The 18144-nt window shown below is 49.7% G+C and overlaps 1 protein-coding gene across 1 annotated transcript; it reads left to right on the forward strand.

The window, feature by feature from the left end:
• The first annotated feature begins 1919 nt into the window (after positions 1–1919).
• aldh1l2 (aldehyde dehydrogenase 1 family, member L2) lies at positions 1920–16820 on the forward strand. Its single transcript, XM_035401576.1, has 23 exons — positions 1920–2352; positions 3978–4122; positions 6191–6425; positions 7491–7656; positions 8725–8826; positions 9573–9662; positions 10125–10259; positions 10455–10580; positions 10860–10951; positions 11123–11270; positions 11786–11905; positions 11995–12122; positions 12252–12402; positions 12891–12961; positions 13251–13356; positions 13518–13605; positions 13688–13781; positions 13969–14068; positions 14314–14412; positions 14839–15004; positions 15425–15530; positions 15646–15845; positions 16651–16820. The coding sequence occupies exons 1-23, from the start codon at positions 2305–2307 to the stop codon at positions 16704–16706; spliced, it is 2772 nt and encodes a 923-aa protein (XP_035257467.1). The 5' UTR covers positions 1920–2304; the 3' UTR covers positions 16707–16820.
• The last annotated feature ends 1324 nt before the right edge of the window (positions 16821–18144 follow it).

Raw genomic sequence — 18144 nt, forward strand, 5'->3', positions numbered from 1 at the left:
AGACCCAACACATTTTGACCTATAACTACTGAACCTTCTGTGCTAGAATCTGAATTCTTTTTCTCCCGGATTCCCTGCCTCCAGATGAACAGAAAGCCTCCAAGACCAAAATGGCTTTTGGATTTTCTTGCATTTTTCTAAAAAATCTGCCTCCTAGAAAGTTTGACCCTTTGGCATCCAACTTCTATTCAGGAGGATCTAAAATCCCAGGACAAGAAAAGTTTCTGCGTTAATGTTTAATCATCATAAAACTTGAGAACTGCAGTCCATTGGTTTGGTGTAAACCCGTCAATATGTGGCACAATAGCAAACACGGTCATAACTCCTAAACCAACGGCTGGATCAAGCACTAGGACACCAGGGATTCCTGAACAAACTAACCTGTGGCTCAAATTTATCAGAAGCATTCAGAAAACTAAAAGAGTGCTAATCAAAAAAACAAGCTAGTGTTACGGACCAGCTGAAAGACAGCTCGTGATAGGCTAAAACTGTGCGGGGTTTGAGTGGCAGCCGCTCCTCCTGAACACTATTTTAAGCGCAGAAGTTGGCTCAGGGCCCTGTGGGAGGCTGGTCCTCACTTCTGCTGGGAAAAAGCGGTGAACCTTTGAACCAGGAAAACCTGTGCAGGGCAGTTTGATGTGGACAGCAGTGGATGTGTGTTTGATTACACCTCCCTGACTGTGCAGGAAGAGACAGCAGGGTCACCTGTCTGCAAGCTGCAGGTACACTTACCTGACTAGAGCCACTCCACACACCAGGTCCACTTACCACACTACAGCCACTCACACACCAGGTACACTTACCTGACTACAGTCACTCACACATCAGGTACACTTACCGGACTACAGTCACTCACACACCAGGTACACTTACCTGAATACAGTCACTCACACACCAGGTCCACTTACCACACTACAGCCACTCACACACCAGGTACACTTACCGGACTACAGTCACTCACACACCAGGTACACTTACCTGAATACAGTCACTCACACACCAGGTACACTTACCTGAATACAGCCACTCACACACCAGGTACACTTACCTGAATACAGCCACTCACACACCAGTCCACAGGGTACTGATCAACTCTCCTGCAATACAGGGATGCCAAAGTCAAAACAGTAAAAATGTTCCGCTGATTACTGCCATTCAAAGAACTGAACATTTAGTTTAGAAAATGTAAATGTTTTCATTAAAAGAAAAACAACTTTCAAACAATCATTCGCAGTCGATAAGTACGTAAGGTATACGTATGCCATGTACCTGTTGTAACATGCATTACCTGTGCGTGACTCAGAGAATATGACTCTGCTGTCATCCCAAGGCTAGGTTTAGAGCTCACAGATGAGGTCAGCAGTTGTTTACAGATGTGTAACCTGTTCTGAAGATTTTGGAATCCAGTCAAATCCCGATTTGTCTAGTATAACTGGATAATGCTTTATCATTGTGCTCTGACCAGTTTATCCTCAGCATGTTTACTATTAGATGGCATGAAGCCAATTTTGATTTAAATTGTCTTCCCTTTGCCATTTAGCTGAATGTTTTTAATCACAGTAAATTTCTTCAGTAATCTTTTTTTTTTTTTAAAGCAGGCTCAGGACATTTTAAAAATGAGATATGGAACTGAGAAAATATAAATGCCCTAATACTTTGTCGTAAATACAATTACACAATTGCACTGCTGAAAAATATTTGTGTACTCTGTTGGCAGGTGGACAAGTACAGGCTACCCTACAGCTGACACTCTATAGCCGAGTTCATTCTGTTTCACACGAGGCCCCAAGCCAGGCGGGACTACAGTAGAACAGACGAACCACATTCCCTCGTCACGGCCACTGTGACGTTACGTAAGCCTGTCGTGCTCCTGCCCATCCCACACCGAAGGCAAATCCCGTTCGGCCGTTGCTTCATGAATAATAAGGACCCGGATGGAAGTGCTCCAAGTACATCGCCATATTCTATACATCGTGATGTAAACCATGTACTGCCTTGTGAAATTGGATTTGAATGATACACACATTTGGCGAGTGAGCGGCTAGAATGACGCAAATCATAAAATATGACAGAAACACGCGCAGGAAAATGATGAAAAGGAAATCGTGAGCGCGCACGCTGTCCACGTTCGTGCATGCCCACTCGGTGGAGGTGCCGGGTATTCAGCAGTGGGCGGTCCATGTTCACTACCACTGTCACCTACACACGGTTGACAGACAGGTGTGCGTCGCCAGGAGCGCACGACCACCGTCTTGCTGGACGCATCCTGTATTCTGTAATTATTAAATCAGTAAACCGGCCATCATGTTGTGGACAGCCAACCAGTTCATTAGGAAATTTTCCACAAGCACGGTGAGTAACGTTCCATTCTTTATTCATGCAGTATTTATATAACATGCCACTATAGATAAATAATTAACGATGATAGTATCGGCACATGTTTACTTTGAGATGCAAGGAAATACCAACATGGGATGTCTATCTTATTGCATGTTGCAGTGCGAAGTTGAGGGTACTGTAGGTTACTCGTCGCGATGGGTCGCTACTTTGAATCATTACGGCTGGCCAGAAATTAAATCACCGCCACCCACGAACTGTTGACATAGTCCTGCAAGGTTATGTGGGTTGCCTGCGTTGACATATGTTACGAATATGTTATGTTATGTTACATAGAAGCAGTGTTTGTTGCGCCTCATCGCCACGTTGTCATACAGTAGCCTGTGTCTGCCTGCGGACTGGTTTATTACTGTACATGTTATGCGCGAGTTGCATCAGCAGAGCTGAAATTCGGGGAACACGCACGGAATCGGGTTACGCACTGGCTCGGCTCGTTAAGAAACTGGAAAACTTTCCTTTAGAATGGATATTATATTTCCTAGCACTAAAACAGCATATTAAACGAGCGTTCATTTTTTTACCACTTTGTGTTTGAATCCTGTGTTCGCAACGCAAGTTTAGCTCGCATGCGATATATTTTCTCAACCATATGTTGAAGCAAACCGAAGTGGAGAATATATGAGCAGACACTGCAGCACACGGAGATATTCGTGCATTTATTTAGTGAGTGGACTGGTTTTATTATTAACCATTCTGAACAGAATTAATGTCTCCTGGATGTATTATTGTAGCCTATGCGATTGACTAAGATTCGTCACCAATGTACTGTGTACTAATGTATAACGTGCGGTGTCGCTACAGGAATGTCAACCAAAAACCCAACACAAATGTACACTAACAGTCATTTACTGGAACGCTCTAATTAATCTATAAATGTTACCATAATACGCAACGTGACCGTAAAATTGTATTTGTCATATATAAATTTTTCTTGATGGTGAGCATAGAGAAAAGACGGCGGTTTGTGTAAAAGGAACAATAACTGCTTACACGCATCGATAAACAACTGAACAGCTGTAAAGCTAATAAAACCAGCACATCCCTGTTTTTACTTCAGGGTGTCTTCTAGCAGAAGTTCCCCCCTGTTGTTTTCTTTATCTATGGAGCATGACGCGCTAAGTGCTCTGAGATAAGACTGTCTGCAAAACTGTGTGTGCAATAAAGACTACAACCTAGGCGGTTAGACTGAATGGTGTTCCACATTTGTTAATAGCCGTCAATCACCAGGAATTGCTCTACGTGCACTCGTGCGTCATAAACATTGCACGTTCCAAAAGTTGGTCTTTAGAAGTTAGCGAAAGACTGCTGCCTGTTGGCAAAATGCAGTAGAATATCAGAGTAAAAAAAAAGACAGATTTACTGTAAGTGAAGCAGCAACATCCAACCTTGCATCCATCACAGCTAAATCTGATTAACATGAACAGTGTCCCATATGCAGATTGGTAGCTGAGATCTAAAGAGTGAACGGAGGACAGCCGTAATGTGTCTGATGGCTGCAGCCGTTGTGAACGGAACCTCATGGCAAGCCCACCATTAGCTCATTCCCTCACCCGCTGTCCATCTCTCCCCTGCACCCACAGGCATATTACCAAAATAAACTGAGGCTCGCTCTCATTGGCCAGAGCCTTTTTGGACAGGAAGTGTACACCAACCTACGGAAGCAAGGCCACAAGGTGGTGGGCGTGTTCACCGTTCCAGATAAGGATGGGAAGGCGGACCCTCTGGGTGAGTGGCAGGCGAGGGGGGGGGGGGGGCAGGACCTGGGGGGACTCCAGACCACTCCCTCTCTCACTGTCCTCCTCTTGATTTGAGCTCAACATCTGTGTCCTGCAGAGGGGGAGAGAGGCCAGGGGGAGAGTGATGACTGTCCGAAAATAAGCCACACCCCATTATCTCCATATCCCACAGTTCATTCCCCGTATTGCAGTCGCAGATACGGACACATTAATGACACGTTTACAAAGCCTAGTGGCTGAAGTGAGGTGAGTGTACAGAGACTAATCAAGGCCAACTATCATAGGTAATGGTCAGTCTTAGACACAGCATTAAATTATAATGAGTTCACCAAAAAGCATCTGGTTGCAAAAAAGGCTCATCAGCACTTGAGCCGGGGTCCCCTAAAACCGGAAAGCCAAGAATCTGTCCCCAGCGCACCCAGAATCTGTCCCCAGCGCACCCAGAATCTGTCCCCAGCGCACCCAGACCGTGCCTCTGATGAGCACGGGCTGCAGCGGCAGAGGGAGAGTGAAGTCATGCCGAAAGAAATCTCAGATCCCCCGGCTGTTTGTTTTTCCGCTCAAACAATGGCCTGTGTGTGCTCATCCCAGAGAGGGCCCAGCCAGCGGCCATCTTTCACAGGACCGGCCGTCAGACAGAAGGGGGACTCTCTGTCCCCTTAATAAGTCAAATCATTTCTCATTAGTGCCCAATTAAGCAGCGCGAGATACTGAGATTGAAAAGGAAAACACGATGTTTCCGACAGAAAGTCCGAAGCCAGGACCCTGTCAGTAGTTTTGGGCGCTCTGTGGGGCACGGGACTGTCCCAGGAACGCGGCCGGGCCGTCCTACCTACAGCAGATGCTGTGCTGGCCCAGTTAAGCAGTCTGCTGTGTCTCCCTCCCACCTGCGTTCCTGCTGCATGTGATTCCTGCACCTGTCGGGACAGCCAAGGTGAAGTGACCTTGGTGATGGGCCAGTTTAATGACTGAGGGGGAAAAGGGAGGGGGGTCAACCCCTGGCCTGGTCCCAAAACCGATCAGAGAGGACACAGCTGGTTGCTGATATCCTATCTGTGACATGTCAGAGGATTTCTGGCCCCCCTCCAGGGGACTGTCCCGCTCCCTGCCCCGCCCCCAGCACCCGCTGAGTCTTTCCTGATTAGCAGGGGGGTCAAAGTTCGGAGAACTCCAGTGTAGCAGCGTGGGGCTGGGTTAGACTAGACTGGGCCAGACTCCTCAATCCAGCCAGTCAGGTATGTACACACACACACACACACACACACACACACACACACACACACACACACAGACACAGACACACACACACACAGACACACACACACACACACACAGACACACACAGACACAGACAGAGACATACACACACACACACACACACACACACACACACACACACACACACACACACACACACACACACACACACACACACACACACACACACACACACACACACACACACACACACACACACACACACACACACACACACACACACACACACACACACACACACACACACACACACACACACACACACACACACACACACACACCAGTGACCGGTTTAGCAGGGCACATTCCAGAGCCCTAAAGAGTGAGAGTTGCTCGACTCTCAAAAGTTCCGAACATAGCAGCCGTGTCGTTGGGTAGCAGTATTTTTGACTGTCTGCTTGTGCAATTTTCAAAAGGTAAATAAAGTAAAAATAACAGCTCTTTTGATACGCATCTTATTAGTGCAATCTGAGTTAAAGCATGTTAGCCCATTATTTTCCTCCAAATTAGTAGATTTAGCCAGCAGATAACGTTAGATAAAAGAATATTTTGTTAATATTTCCATATTTCTTTAAAGCAGCTATCCTTGGGGAAAGCAGAGAAGGTAACAAATAGAGAATCACAGCTCTGAATAACACTATTTTTTAAAATCTATGATCAAAGGGCATAGAGTATGTGAGTGGTGGGTTCTGGGTTGCCAGTTCTATACCCCTGCATGAGACCACTGTATTTTTTGTGATATGACTTTGAGGGTGTAACTCTTGTAAACCCCCCCACAGCTGTGATAGCGGAGAAGGACGGGACGCCCGTGTTTAAGTTCCCGCGCTGGCGTGTGAAGGGGCAGCCAATCCCGGAGGTGGTGGAGGCCTACAAGGCGGTGGGGGCGGAGCTCAACGTCATGCCCTTCTGCAGCCAGTTCATCCCCATGAACGTCATCGACCATCCGACCCACGGCTCCATCATCTACCACCCCTCCATCCTGCCGCTGCACCGCGGCGCCTCCGCCATCAACTGGTGAGTGAAGGGCAGACTGACCAATAGGGAGGCCGAAACGCCAAGAAGGAACAGCGGACTGACCAATCAGAAGGAGTGAAATAACAGGAGTGCAGACGTATCAATAGTGAGGGTCACACTGACTAAGGAGAAACACAGCTGCTCAGACTCCTGAGAGCAACTGATCAGCATGCAGTCGGCTTTTCTCACTGAACTGCAGGGTTTAATTGGGCTTGACTGTCATAGTCACAGAAAACTATCATAATCAAGTCCAACTCTCAAAGTCAAGCCCAACTGTCATAGTCAAGCCCAACTGTCATCATCAAGCCCAACAGTCACAGTCAAGGCCAACTCTCAAAGTCAAGACCAACTGTCATCATAAAGTCCAACTCTCATAGTCAACCCTAACTGTCATTATCCAGCTCCTCTGCACCTGACTTGAAAAAAAGAGGATATTCAGGCAGGTGTGGGGCAGGAGGGAGGGGCCAAGCTGAAGCAGAGGGACATTTGTTCGACCTGGCTTAGACTGAGTGGCACAGATGACTCAGGAGGCCCGTGCGGTTATAAATACTCCAGCCACATGTGGATCTCTGAGGCTCTTCCCAGGATTGTGATCCGTTCACACACCCTCCGCTCTGCTGTGGCACAGCCCTGAGTGTCAGGTGTCAGGTGGCAGTTAGAGTCAGGGGGGTTCATGTGTCCTGCTGAGAAACTATCCCACAGGATTCACACGGGGCTCTACTCCTGACCTAATCTGCAATAGAGGCCTCACTGTGTGTGACTGTCTCAGTGTGTCACAGTAACTAAACCACAAGGCTACATGGTCCAGTTCCCCAGATTCATGCTATATCATTACCACAGCCAGCAGTGGGAAATCAGGCATGGATAATGCTCAATGTAAAGTCACAGAGTTGACTGAACCGACACATAAGAGGAACATTCAAAAGGCGGTGTTACCTTTTGCTAGCCTGGGGTTCCAGCGTCGCTTGCTGTTTATGTACAGGAAGGGGCGTAGCCAATAAATTGAAGGTGGGGTCAGCACTTGTAGGGCAGAGCCAGTGTGACCAGGCTCTTGTGTGTTCTCAGGACACTGATCCAGGGGGACAAGAAGGCGGGGTTCTCCATCTTCTGGGCGGATGACGGGCTGGACACTGGACCCATCCTGCTCCAGAGGGATTGTCCGGTGGAGCCCAACGACACCGTTGACTCCCTGTACAACCGCTTCCTGTTCCCCGAGGGGATCAAAGCCATGGTAACTATGGAGATTTCACCAGGCAGCTTATAACCATCTCATGTATGCTCATGTCAACTGATCATAAGTGGGGAGAATCTTGCAAATGAGCATGAGTGTGTGTATCCTTGCTATGGGATATGTAAAAATAAACGCTAAGTTTTGTGAACAGGGCAGGTAGAAGGGTATGTACTGTAGGGGCATGTACTGTAACTGAGTTTGGCGGGTGGTGCAGGTGGAGGGGTATGTACTGTAACAGTTTGGCGGGTGGTGCAGGTGGAGGGGTATGTACTGTAACTGAGTTTGGCGGGTGGTGCAGGTGGAGGGGTATGTACTGTAACTGAGTTTGGCGGGTGGTGCAGGTGGAGGGGTATGTACTGTGACTGAGTTTGGCGGGTGGTGCAGATGGAGGGGTATGTTCTGTGACTGAGTTTGGCGGGTGGTGCAGGTGGAGGGGTATGTTCTGTAACTGAGTTTGGCGGGTGGTGCAGGTGGAGGGGTATGTACTGTGACTGAGTTTGGCGGGTGGTGCAGGTGGAGGGGTATGTTCTGTAACTGAGTTTGGCGGGTGGTGCAGGTGGAGGGGTATGTACTGTAACTGAGTTTGGCGGGTGGTGCAGGTGGAGGGGTATGTACTGTAACAGTTTGGCGGGTGGTGCAGGTGGAGGGGTATGTACTGTAACTGAGTTTGGCGGGTGGTGCAGGTGGAGGGGTATGTTCTGTAACTGAGTTTGGCGGGTGGTGCAGGTGGAGGGGTATGTACTGTAACTGAGTTTGGCGGGTGGTGCAGGTGGAGGGGTATGTACTGTAACAGTTTGGCGGGTGGTGCAGGTGGAGGGGTATGTACTGTAACTGAGTTTGGCGGGTGGTGCAGGTGGAGGGGTATGTACTGTGACTGAGTTTGGCGGGTGGTGCAGGTGGAGGGGTATGTACTGTGACTGAGTTTGGCGGGTGGTGCAGGTGGAGGGGTATGTACTGTAACTGAGTTTGGCGGGTGGTGCAGGTGGAGGGGTATGTACTGTGACTGAGTTTGGCGGGTGGTGCAGGTGGAGGGGTATGTTCTGTAACTGAGTTTGGCGGGTGGTGCAGGTGGAGGCGGTGCAGCTGATAGCCGATGGGAAAGCCCCCCGGGTCCCGCAGACAGAGGACGGGGCGAGTTACGAGGGAATACAGAAGAGGTCCAACGCCAAGGTGAGCCACTCACACAGCGCTAAGGGGTGTGGTCAGGCAGGTGAGCCACTCACACAGCGCTAAGGGGTGTGGTCAGGCAGGTGAGCCACTCACACAGCGCTAAGGGGTGTGGTCAGGCAGGTGAGCCACTCACACAGGCGCTAAGGGGTGTGGTCAGGCAGGTGAGCCACTCACACAGGCGCTAAGGGGTGTGGTCAGGCAGGTGAGCCACTCACACAGGCGCTAAGGGGTGTGGTCAGGCAGGTGAGCCACTCACACAGGCGCTAAGGGGTGTGGTCAGGCTCGGGGAAAGGGCAGCTGTCCAATCACAGAGTCGGAACAGGAGTCAAAGGGCTTCAGTAATTTCAAATGACAAATTAACGTAATTTAATAATTAGTATATTTGCCAATACATTGTAGTGTTGCGACACATTAATAATGCATTTACCTTCCTCCATAAGGGAATCCCGTAAACTTACAGGAATTTATCTCGAGGCAGTTGAGTTGTTGTTGGAGATGAACTTGGGGCCCAGCTGCAGGTTGTTGTTCTTGCTCCATTCCTGAGGACGTATTTCAGGCCATGGCCCGAGGGGGAGGGGGTGGGCAGCTGTGCTTCAGCTGGCAGCTGTCCCTCTGGTTCCTAGAGGGTCACCCAAGAAGGGCCTGGGGAGGGGGTAAGGGGGAGAAGTCTCACCCTCTCACCCTGCCCAGGCGGAGGGAGGGAGGGAGAGGTCACTCAAGTTCAAGGCGTCTGTGGTCTCCTACAGGTCAACCTCGCTCAGCCTGCGGAGGTCATCCACAACTGGATCCGTGGCCACGACAAAGTCCCCGGGGCCTGGACCCTCATCAACGGAGAGGTAGAGAGGCGCGCACCCACCCCCACACACACACCCACGACCAACACCAAGTACACACACACACTCACAACCCTCACCAAGTACACACACACACACACACTCACGACCCACACCCAGTACACACACACGACCCACCACCCACAGACACACACCCACAAGTACACACACACACTCACGACCCACACCCAGTACGCACACACAGCCACCACACGCACACCACTGCTGACCCTCACAGTGCGGCACATCCAGGGACCCCGTGCCCTCTTTCTCAGCCCAGTGGCTTTTGTTGCCGCACTTTTGTGCTGGCGTCCATGTCCCGGGTGGTCTTGCTGATGTACATCAGGACTCACTGCCTGCTCATGTTTCCTTACACCAGGGGCCCCACCCTGGGCTCCAGGGGCCACAGGGGGCCTGCGAGCAGCAGCTGAGTGGTAATACTCGTGCGCCTCTGTGTGTCTGCAGCCGGTGACCTTGTACGGCTCGTCACTGCTGAGCGGGACGGTTCCTGCGGGCCAGCCTCTGGAGATCGAGGGGGCGTCCAAACCAGGCCTGATCACCAGCAGCGGCCTGGTCCTGTTCGGTTCTGACGACAAAACGGTAAAACTCCCAGTGACACTGCTAAATCCCTACTGACTAAAACCTCCCAGTGACACTGCTAAATCCCTACTGACTGAAACCTCCCAGTGACACAGCTAAATCCCTACTGACTGAAACCTCCCAGTGACACAGCTAAATAATTTTCATAAGGGTCACCACTGCTGAGTGTCTCCACTACCCCACGATTTTTTGCAGCTCCTGGTGAAAAACCTGCAGTTTGAGGACGGAAAGATGATCCCAGCCGCCAAGTACTTCTCCTCGGGGGAGACGACCAGCGTGGAGCTGACGGACGAGGAGAAGAAGATGGCGGAGGACATACGGGTATGACAGGCCAGCCCCACCAATCTGGACACAATCCACATCAAAAAAGAGTTTCGGTTTGGCTCAACATGGACCACTGTCAAAGAGTGGTGATGAGTTGCACTGCACATGCTCAGAACAGCCAGTTATTTAGAGGGTTCCCATTATGGGGTCCCTAGACCCCCAATAACACAGAAAGGAGCACCAGGGGGTCCTCAATACATCCATGAAACTGTAATACTATGATCACTGTAACGCTTTCTATGATAATATTCCTCTAATACTCTGTTCTTGTTCAAGGCTATCTGGCAGGGAATTTTGAGTAATGTTCCAAAAATTGATGACACAACGGATTTCTTCAAATCAGGAGCTGCATCCATGGATGTGGTCAGGTCAGTCCACTGTTTTGAGACAGCTGCGTGTGCGTGTGTTTGTGTGTGTGTGTGTGTGTGTGTTTGTGTGTGTGTGTGTGTGTGTGTGTGTGTTTGTGTGTGTGTTTGTGTGTGTGTACTCTGTGTGTGTACATGCAAATGTGTCAGTATGATGCGCTTGCTCTGGTCCAGGCTCGTGGAGGAGATTAAGCAGAAGTGTGCGGGGGTGGAGCTGCAGAATGAGGACGTGTACATGGCCACTTCCTTTCACGACTTCATTCAGTTGTTTGTCCGGCGGCTGAGGGGAGAGGACCAGGAGGAGGAGCTAATCATCGACTATGTGAGCCAATCATTTCACACCAGGAAGGGACTGCGAAGGACGTGAAGTCATAGGAGCATACCATAGATATTTTAAAGCCTCAGGAAGGGAGGAAGACTCCACAAATACAGGGATCACAGCTGCGTCACTCACTGATGTAAAATCACACCACCATAGAAATACATGATAAGACACACAGGACCTATCCATATTTGTCACAGCAAATTAAAGAATTGGCCATATAACTACAGAGCCCACCATCTACCAAAGTTAACAAGAGAGATGAAGACACTGCAACATTTCGCAATACGTGGGCAAATGAACAAATTATGGTCGCTTTCAGACTTGGTATAATACATTTTAAAAAACATTTAAAAATAAATTAAATTGATTATTATAATGATGAAAGATGCCACATATATACAGGGTACTGCAGTATGCTTAATTTCTGTTAGGGATCTGTGAACTGTCCCTAGCCTTGCCTTTATGAGAGTAGAGACAGGGAGTGAGTATTGCTCTCTCACTGTCCTTACCAGGTAACTAAAGACGTCAACAACATGACTGTGAAGATGCCTCACCAGTGCTTTATCAATGGGAAGTTTGAGGACGCAGAGAGCGGAAAGACCTACGACACGGTCAACCCCACGGACGGCTCGGTGAGTGGCGGCCCTCGCTCACACCTGGGTGGAACACACCTGTCCTGAGGTCCAGGTCCCCAGCCAATGGCGTGCCGTCTCTTGCTCAGGTGATCTGCAAGGTGTCGTACTCGTCGGTGGCAGACGTGGACAGAGCGGTGTCGGCAGCCAAGGAAGCCTTCGAGACCGGGCCCTGGGGCAAGATGAACCCCCGCGACAGAGGCAGACTGCTGTACAGGTGAGCCTCCAGCCTTGGTTTAGACCGGCTCCCTAGACTGGGCCAAAGCCTGCACCTCCTGCACACCTGAAACAGGTGCAGGTTCCCACGCCCCGGCCCACACGACTCACAGGTGCTCCTCTCTCCCAGGATAGCCGACGAGATGGAGCAACACCAGGAGGAGCTGGCCACCATCGAGGCCATCGACTCGGGCGCCGTCTACACGCTGGCCCTCAAGACCCACGTGGGCATGTCCATCCAGACCTTCCGATACTTCGCCGGCTGGTGCGACAAGATCCAGGTACAGGGAGGCTGGCTGGGCGGCTGCAGAGAGGGGAGAGAGGGGAGGATGGCCAGGGGAACGTTAGACGGGGACTACGGAAAGGAAGAGAGGAAAAGGCCAAGAGGAGCAACTCGCTGGGTTTTTCGGTCCTTGGGCACGTTTACAGACTATACATTTGGAAGTTACCTTGTTGGAACTGAATAACTTCACGACTTTTGCCACAGTTTCTTACAGGACCAACAATTACACAAGCTAGCTAATAAGCTTTCAAGCTAGCTAACAAGATCACCACTTAGTTCACTGTCCACATCCTGTAGGAATATCTTTGTAAATATTCATATTGAGATTGTTTGGTCTCATTGCATGTCCAGCAAATTCCCCAACGGGCAGTTTGCAAATTCTCCATTGATGTGTGTCATAACGTGTGTATCTTATAATGTCCTCCACCATCTTTTGGGGAGGGGATGTTGGGGGTGCTCAGTGTGATGTCTTCTGTTCTTCTTCAGGGCACGACGATACCCATTAACCAGGCCAGGCCCAACCACAACCTAACCTTCACCAAGAAGGAACCACTAGGGTAAGAGTGCAGGAGGGCAACAATATCTCTCATATGACTATAACGAAGGAGGAGACTTCTTTGATTGCAAACCCAGGATCAGAGCAAGGCTAAAAATACTGCATAGTACGCCTTTAACAATATATCTGTTTTTTGGACGATTAAACTGAGGTGTGTGGGCCTTGTGCCAGACTACTGTTCTACTGTGTGTAGCCTCCTGCATGTACAGCTCCATCAGACTGCTGCACTGTTATCAGGCCCTGGTTAATGATCACACTCTCACAGAGACTCTGGTGTTTGCTCTGTGCAGAGTGTGTGCCATCGTTATACCCTGGAACTACCCTCTGATGATGCTTGCCTGGAAAAGTGCAGCCTGTCTGGCAGCTGGGAACACGCTGGTCCTGAAACCTGCTCAGGTAAGAACACCTGTCACTGTATCACACTGCTCAGGTAAGAACACCTGTCTGTCACGGTATCACCCTGCTCAGGTAAGACTGTATCACATGATCTGTAAGAGACGGTGTTCCATGCAGCAGGTGTTTCGCTTACGCAGATCTTGGCTCACCTCATTTCACAGGTGACCCCGCTGACGGCACTGAAGTTCGCAGAACTGACGGTCAGGGCCGGCATTCCCAAGGGCGTGATCAACATCATGCCAGGCTCAGGTAGAGAGGAGTGAGGGTGTGGGGGGTTGTGGGAAAGCAGGGCCCTCCAGGTCAGCCAACGCTCAGCGCTGTTCTCTTGCAGGCGGCCTGGTGGGCCAGCGCATGTCCGACCACCCCGACATCCGCAAGCTGGGCTTCACAGGCTCCACCCCCATCGGCAAGCAGATCATGAAGAGGTGAGAACAACTGTCAACTGTCACCAACTGTCAACTATCACCGGTGTCTGACTGACACTGCCTGCGGACCACTGTCTTCATTCAGGCCTGTCCTGAGGGTGCAGTGTACAGGGCTCCTCTAGAGTTGACTAGACAGAACTGACGTACTGCACTTCTTGGTCACATGCTATGTCACTTCCTGTTTAAGCTGTGCAGTCAGTAACCTGAAGAAGGTTTCCCTGGAGCTAGGGGGGAAGTCTCCTCTCATCATCTTCGGCGACTGTGACATGGACAAGGCCGTGCGCATGGTGAGTGCTCGACAGCACCACACCCATCTCCGTACAGGCGGGCTTTGACACAAAAGTCTTCCTGGTTTTCTCAAGTTAGCCATTTGCAATAACATGATAAGCATGAGCACAGTACGTATGGAGGTCTATATTCTCTTACTGTATTAACTGCACTTTCCGGCGCAAAAAGTTGAGCGCCCAAACTAAACTCTCAGCAGAGTAATTCAGTTTGATGTTCCTGCTCTGAAACAAAACCTCCATTTCAGGGCATGAGCTCCGTGTTCTTCAACAAGGGAGAGAACTGCATCGCGGCCGGCCGGCTGTTCGTGGAGGAGTCCGTCCACGACGAGTACATCACCCGAGTGGTGAGAGGCTAGTCCTGCTTCTCCTGCCGGGCATTTCCTCTCTGGCCGACTGTACGAAACTTAGCCGGCTGTGGTCATGTGACGATCCTGCAGAAAGGAGCTCAGGCCAGGAACCATCAGTCAGGGTCCCTCTCACTTCTCATTGGTATCAGAGCGTTCAGCACAGTCAGTCAGGTGACCACTACTCAGGGGTGTGTCCAATGGGGTGGCACTCTCTCCTCTGGAATTTGATTTACCACCCCAGGTGCTGTTCCTGTTTTTCCACCTAAAATAGGGCATTATCATTGGCTAATATAAACCGTTGGTGATAGTGAGACCCCCCCGGCCACCCCATGAAGAAAATCCTGGTAACCCCCTGTAGGTACTAGACAAAAAGGCCAAAGTCTGTTGCACGTCATCTCAAAGAATCTGCCCTCTTCCCTCCAGGTGGAAGAGATCAAGAAGATGAAGATAGGCGACCCGCTGGACCGCTCCACAGACCACGGGCCGCAGAACCACAGGGCTCACCTGGAGAAGCTGCTGGAGTACTGCGAGATCGGGAGGAAGGAGGGGGCCACGCTGGTCTACGGGGGACAGCGGGTCGACAGGCCAGGTGGGACGTCCCGCCCTGCCGAGTATTCGGCTTACCACCCTAACGTTCCACACAAAAAGCGAGAAGGTTAACAGACAAGGCAACACGAACCACAGGTGATGTAGAGGAGAGTTGCTTTGCATCTATTGCAAATGAATCAGTCTCTAATAGACACCATTTCCAATCACATGGACAATGTGACCAATTCAGAATACACACGCAAAACACTGATGAAGAGGACATTCAGCCACTCTACAGGTTCAGGCCGGGTAACGTAAAGAAAGGTGGTTGTGAAACTTTTTTTTATTTGCTTCTATTGAGAGCAAACACAGCAGACACTAACACTGGCTTCCAGTCAGGGGTACAATAGTATTTTTTGGCTTGTTTTTTGGAGGAAATATCCTTCATGCTGTTACCAAAACTCTGGTTATTTTGTCACAGGCTATTTCATGGAGCCCACAGTGTTCAGCGGTGTGGAGGATCACATGTTCATCGCCAAAGAGGAGTCATTCGGGCCAGTCATGGTCATATCAAAGTTCAAAGACGGGTAAGGCCTGTTGGACTGCGTCGTTCCTCACACACTAGCTCGTCTGTGCAGCGATTGAACATTTGTGCGGTAAAGAATCCAAGACTAACGCCTGGCGGGCCCCTCCCATTTTCAGGGACGTAGACGGAGTCCTGGCCCGGGCCAATGACACGGAGTTCGGCCTGGCGTCCGGGGTGTTCACGCGTGACATCACAAAGGCCATGTACGTGAGCGACAGGCTGGAGGCCGGCACCGTCTTCATCAACACCTACAACAAGACCGACGTGGCCTCGCCCTTCGGGGGCTTCAAACAGTCTGGCTTCGGCAAGGACCTCGGTGAGCCCCCCCCCCCCCCCCCCCCCATCCCATCCCATCCACCCCACCCCTCCCCCCCCCCCCGGCACTTTTTACAGGCATAATACGGTGAATGAATTTAGCGGAGGCTCTTTAGCAAAGCAGCTATGGAAGAGAACATAAGTGCATTCACCTGATTAATATGAGCAGCTGTGCCTGACCATCCTCACACCAGCGAGTGTGTGTGTGACATCACTAAAACAGGAATGCAAGTTAACCGTGTTAATCAAGAACCAAGATACACGTCCTGAATACACACAAACAACCCCGAAAAAAAGAGAGAAATATAACACCATAAAAATACCTTAATAGCCTGATTTAATGTAAGAGAGCTCGAGGGGAGGGCAGCCAGGGCGCGGTCTGAAGAGCTGGGCCGTCAGTCTGCATTGGGAGAGGACCCGTAAAGTGTTTCCACCACTAGGGGGCAGTACAGACAGGCACAGACAGGGAAAAGCAACATGTTCCACCCAGTGACACACAATCCTGCTCCCTTTAGCTGAAAACTACATGTACTTCAGCTATCATTCTCTGGCCAACTTGCCATTAACTTTTTGCGATTTCATTATCAACTATATGTACAAATGCAGATAGTTATCCGGTGCCAGGCACACATTTCAGCACAACATTATGTTCCTCGCTTTTAAACTTTGTCTTCCGCAACTCAACACAGATATTTCCATTTTTCCCTTTGCCTCAACCTCCCATAATGCAGTGCAGCCAGATGAAATGCTTGATGGGAAACGTATTGCATTACCAAACTCAGTAACTGCTCTTCTGCCCCCTGCAGGAGAGGAAGCTCTTCACGAATACCTCAGGACCAAAGCCGTGACTGTGGAATACTGAGCGCAGATCCCTGCCAGACTCAATTAATCAATGCCATCCGCTGCAGCGATGGCCGCCAATCAAACATTCAAATCAGTGTTCACTCCCCCCCCCCCCCCAACCCTACCCCCCCCACCCAACCCTACCCCCCCGCGGGCTTCGCTCAGAGCAAGATGGCCAAAGGGACGAGGATTGCTTTGCTGCCACTGCTGCACCCTGCCTGCACTTCATACAGAAACTCGTGTGTGTGTGTGTGCGTGTGTGTGTGTGGGACACAGCCGGCTCCTTTGCAGACTGAAGGACAGAGCACGCATCAAAACACGGAGCGGATCTCCATCACCACCCTCAAACCACACACCCCGCCCCGTCTGAACTGACACTTCCCAGAACTTTTGGAACAGATTCTGCACAACAGGCATTTCCACGTGGGAATGTAATAGAAATATATATTTTTTACAGCCATTTTTAATTTAGCAAAAAAACAAATTTTAAGGTGATATTTATTTCAACTAAAGCGAGTAGGTTTGATATCCCTCCCTGCTCAACATAATCTTGCAGGATTCAACTCCTCGTCCAAATTAGATGTATTATTCAGCATGGTGTTCCAGGCTGCTTGGAACTGTACAACATATCAAAGTTAGTTTCTATAAAATACTTTATTTTAAAAAGCCATTTTGTATGCGTTAATTGTGCATTGTTCTGCAAGCAAGGGAGCATAGCCACTTTGGAAATGCCCTTGGCAAACATTTGAAAATGAAAAAGGAAACAGGCAAAGTATAAATTTGGTTATAAATATACAAAAACACTATATGGCCAAAAGTACATGGACACCATTTGGTCTGGGGTTTTTCATGGTTTGGGTAAGGCCCCTTGGTTCCTGTGCAGGTTCCTGACATTCTAGAGGATTCTGTACTTTCAACTTGGTGCCAACAGCTTGGGGAAGGCCCTTTCCTGTTTCAGCATGTCAATGCCCCCGGGCACACAGATAGGTCCATACAGAAATGGTTTTGTGGAGATTGGTATTAGAACTTGACTAGCCAACAACGAGCCCTGACCTAAACCCCATCCAACAACTTTGGGATCAATTGGAAAGCCAACTGAGCCAGGCCTAATCGCCCAATCAGTGCCCGACCTCACTAATGCTCTTCTGGCTGAATGGAAGCAAATCCCTGCAGCAATGCTCCAACATCTAGTATAAAGCCTTCCCAGAAAAGTGGATGTTGTTATAGAAGCAAAGGGTGTACCTACTCCATATCAATGCCCATAATATTGGATGTGATGTGGGATGCCACATACTTTTGGCCATGTAGTTTAACACATTAAATGCTAAACCTCATGTCAGGTTTCCTTCTGTATCCAAGACTACTCACCAGTACTGTGCTGTTTTCAGAAACACTCTTGTACACCATCAGAATTCTGTCTTATGTGAATTGAACATCCTACATTCTGAAATATCATA

This window comes from Anguilla anguilla, chromosome 19 (genome assembly GCF_013347855.1).
Source record: "Anguilla anguilla isolate fAngAng1 chromosome 19, fAngAng1.pri, whole genome shotgun sequence".
NCBI classification, from domain to species: domain Eukaryota; kingdom Metazoa; phylum Chordata; class Actinopteri; order Anguilliformes; family Anguillidae; genus Anguilla; species Anguilla anguilla.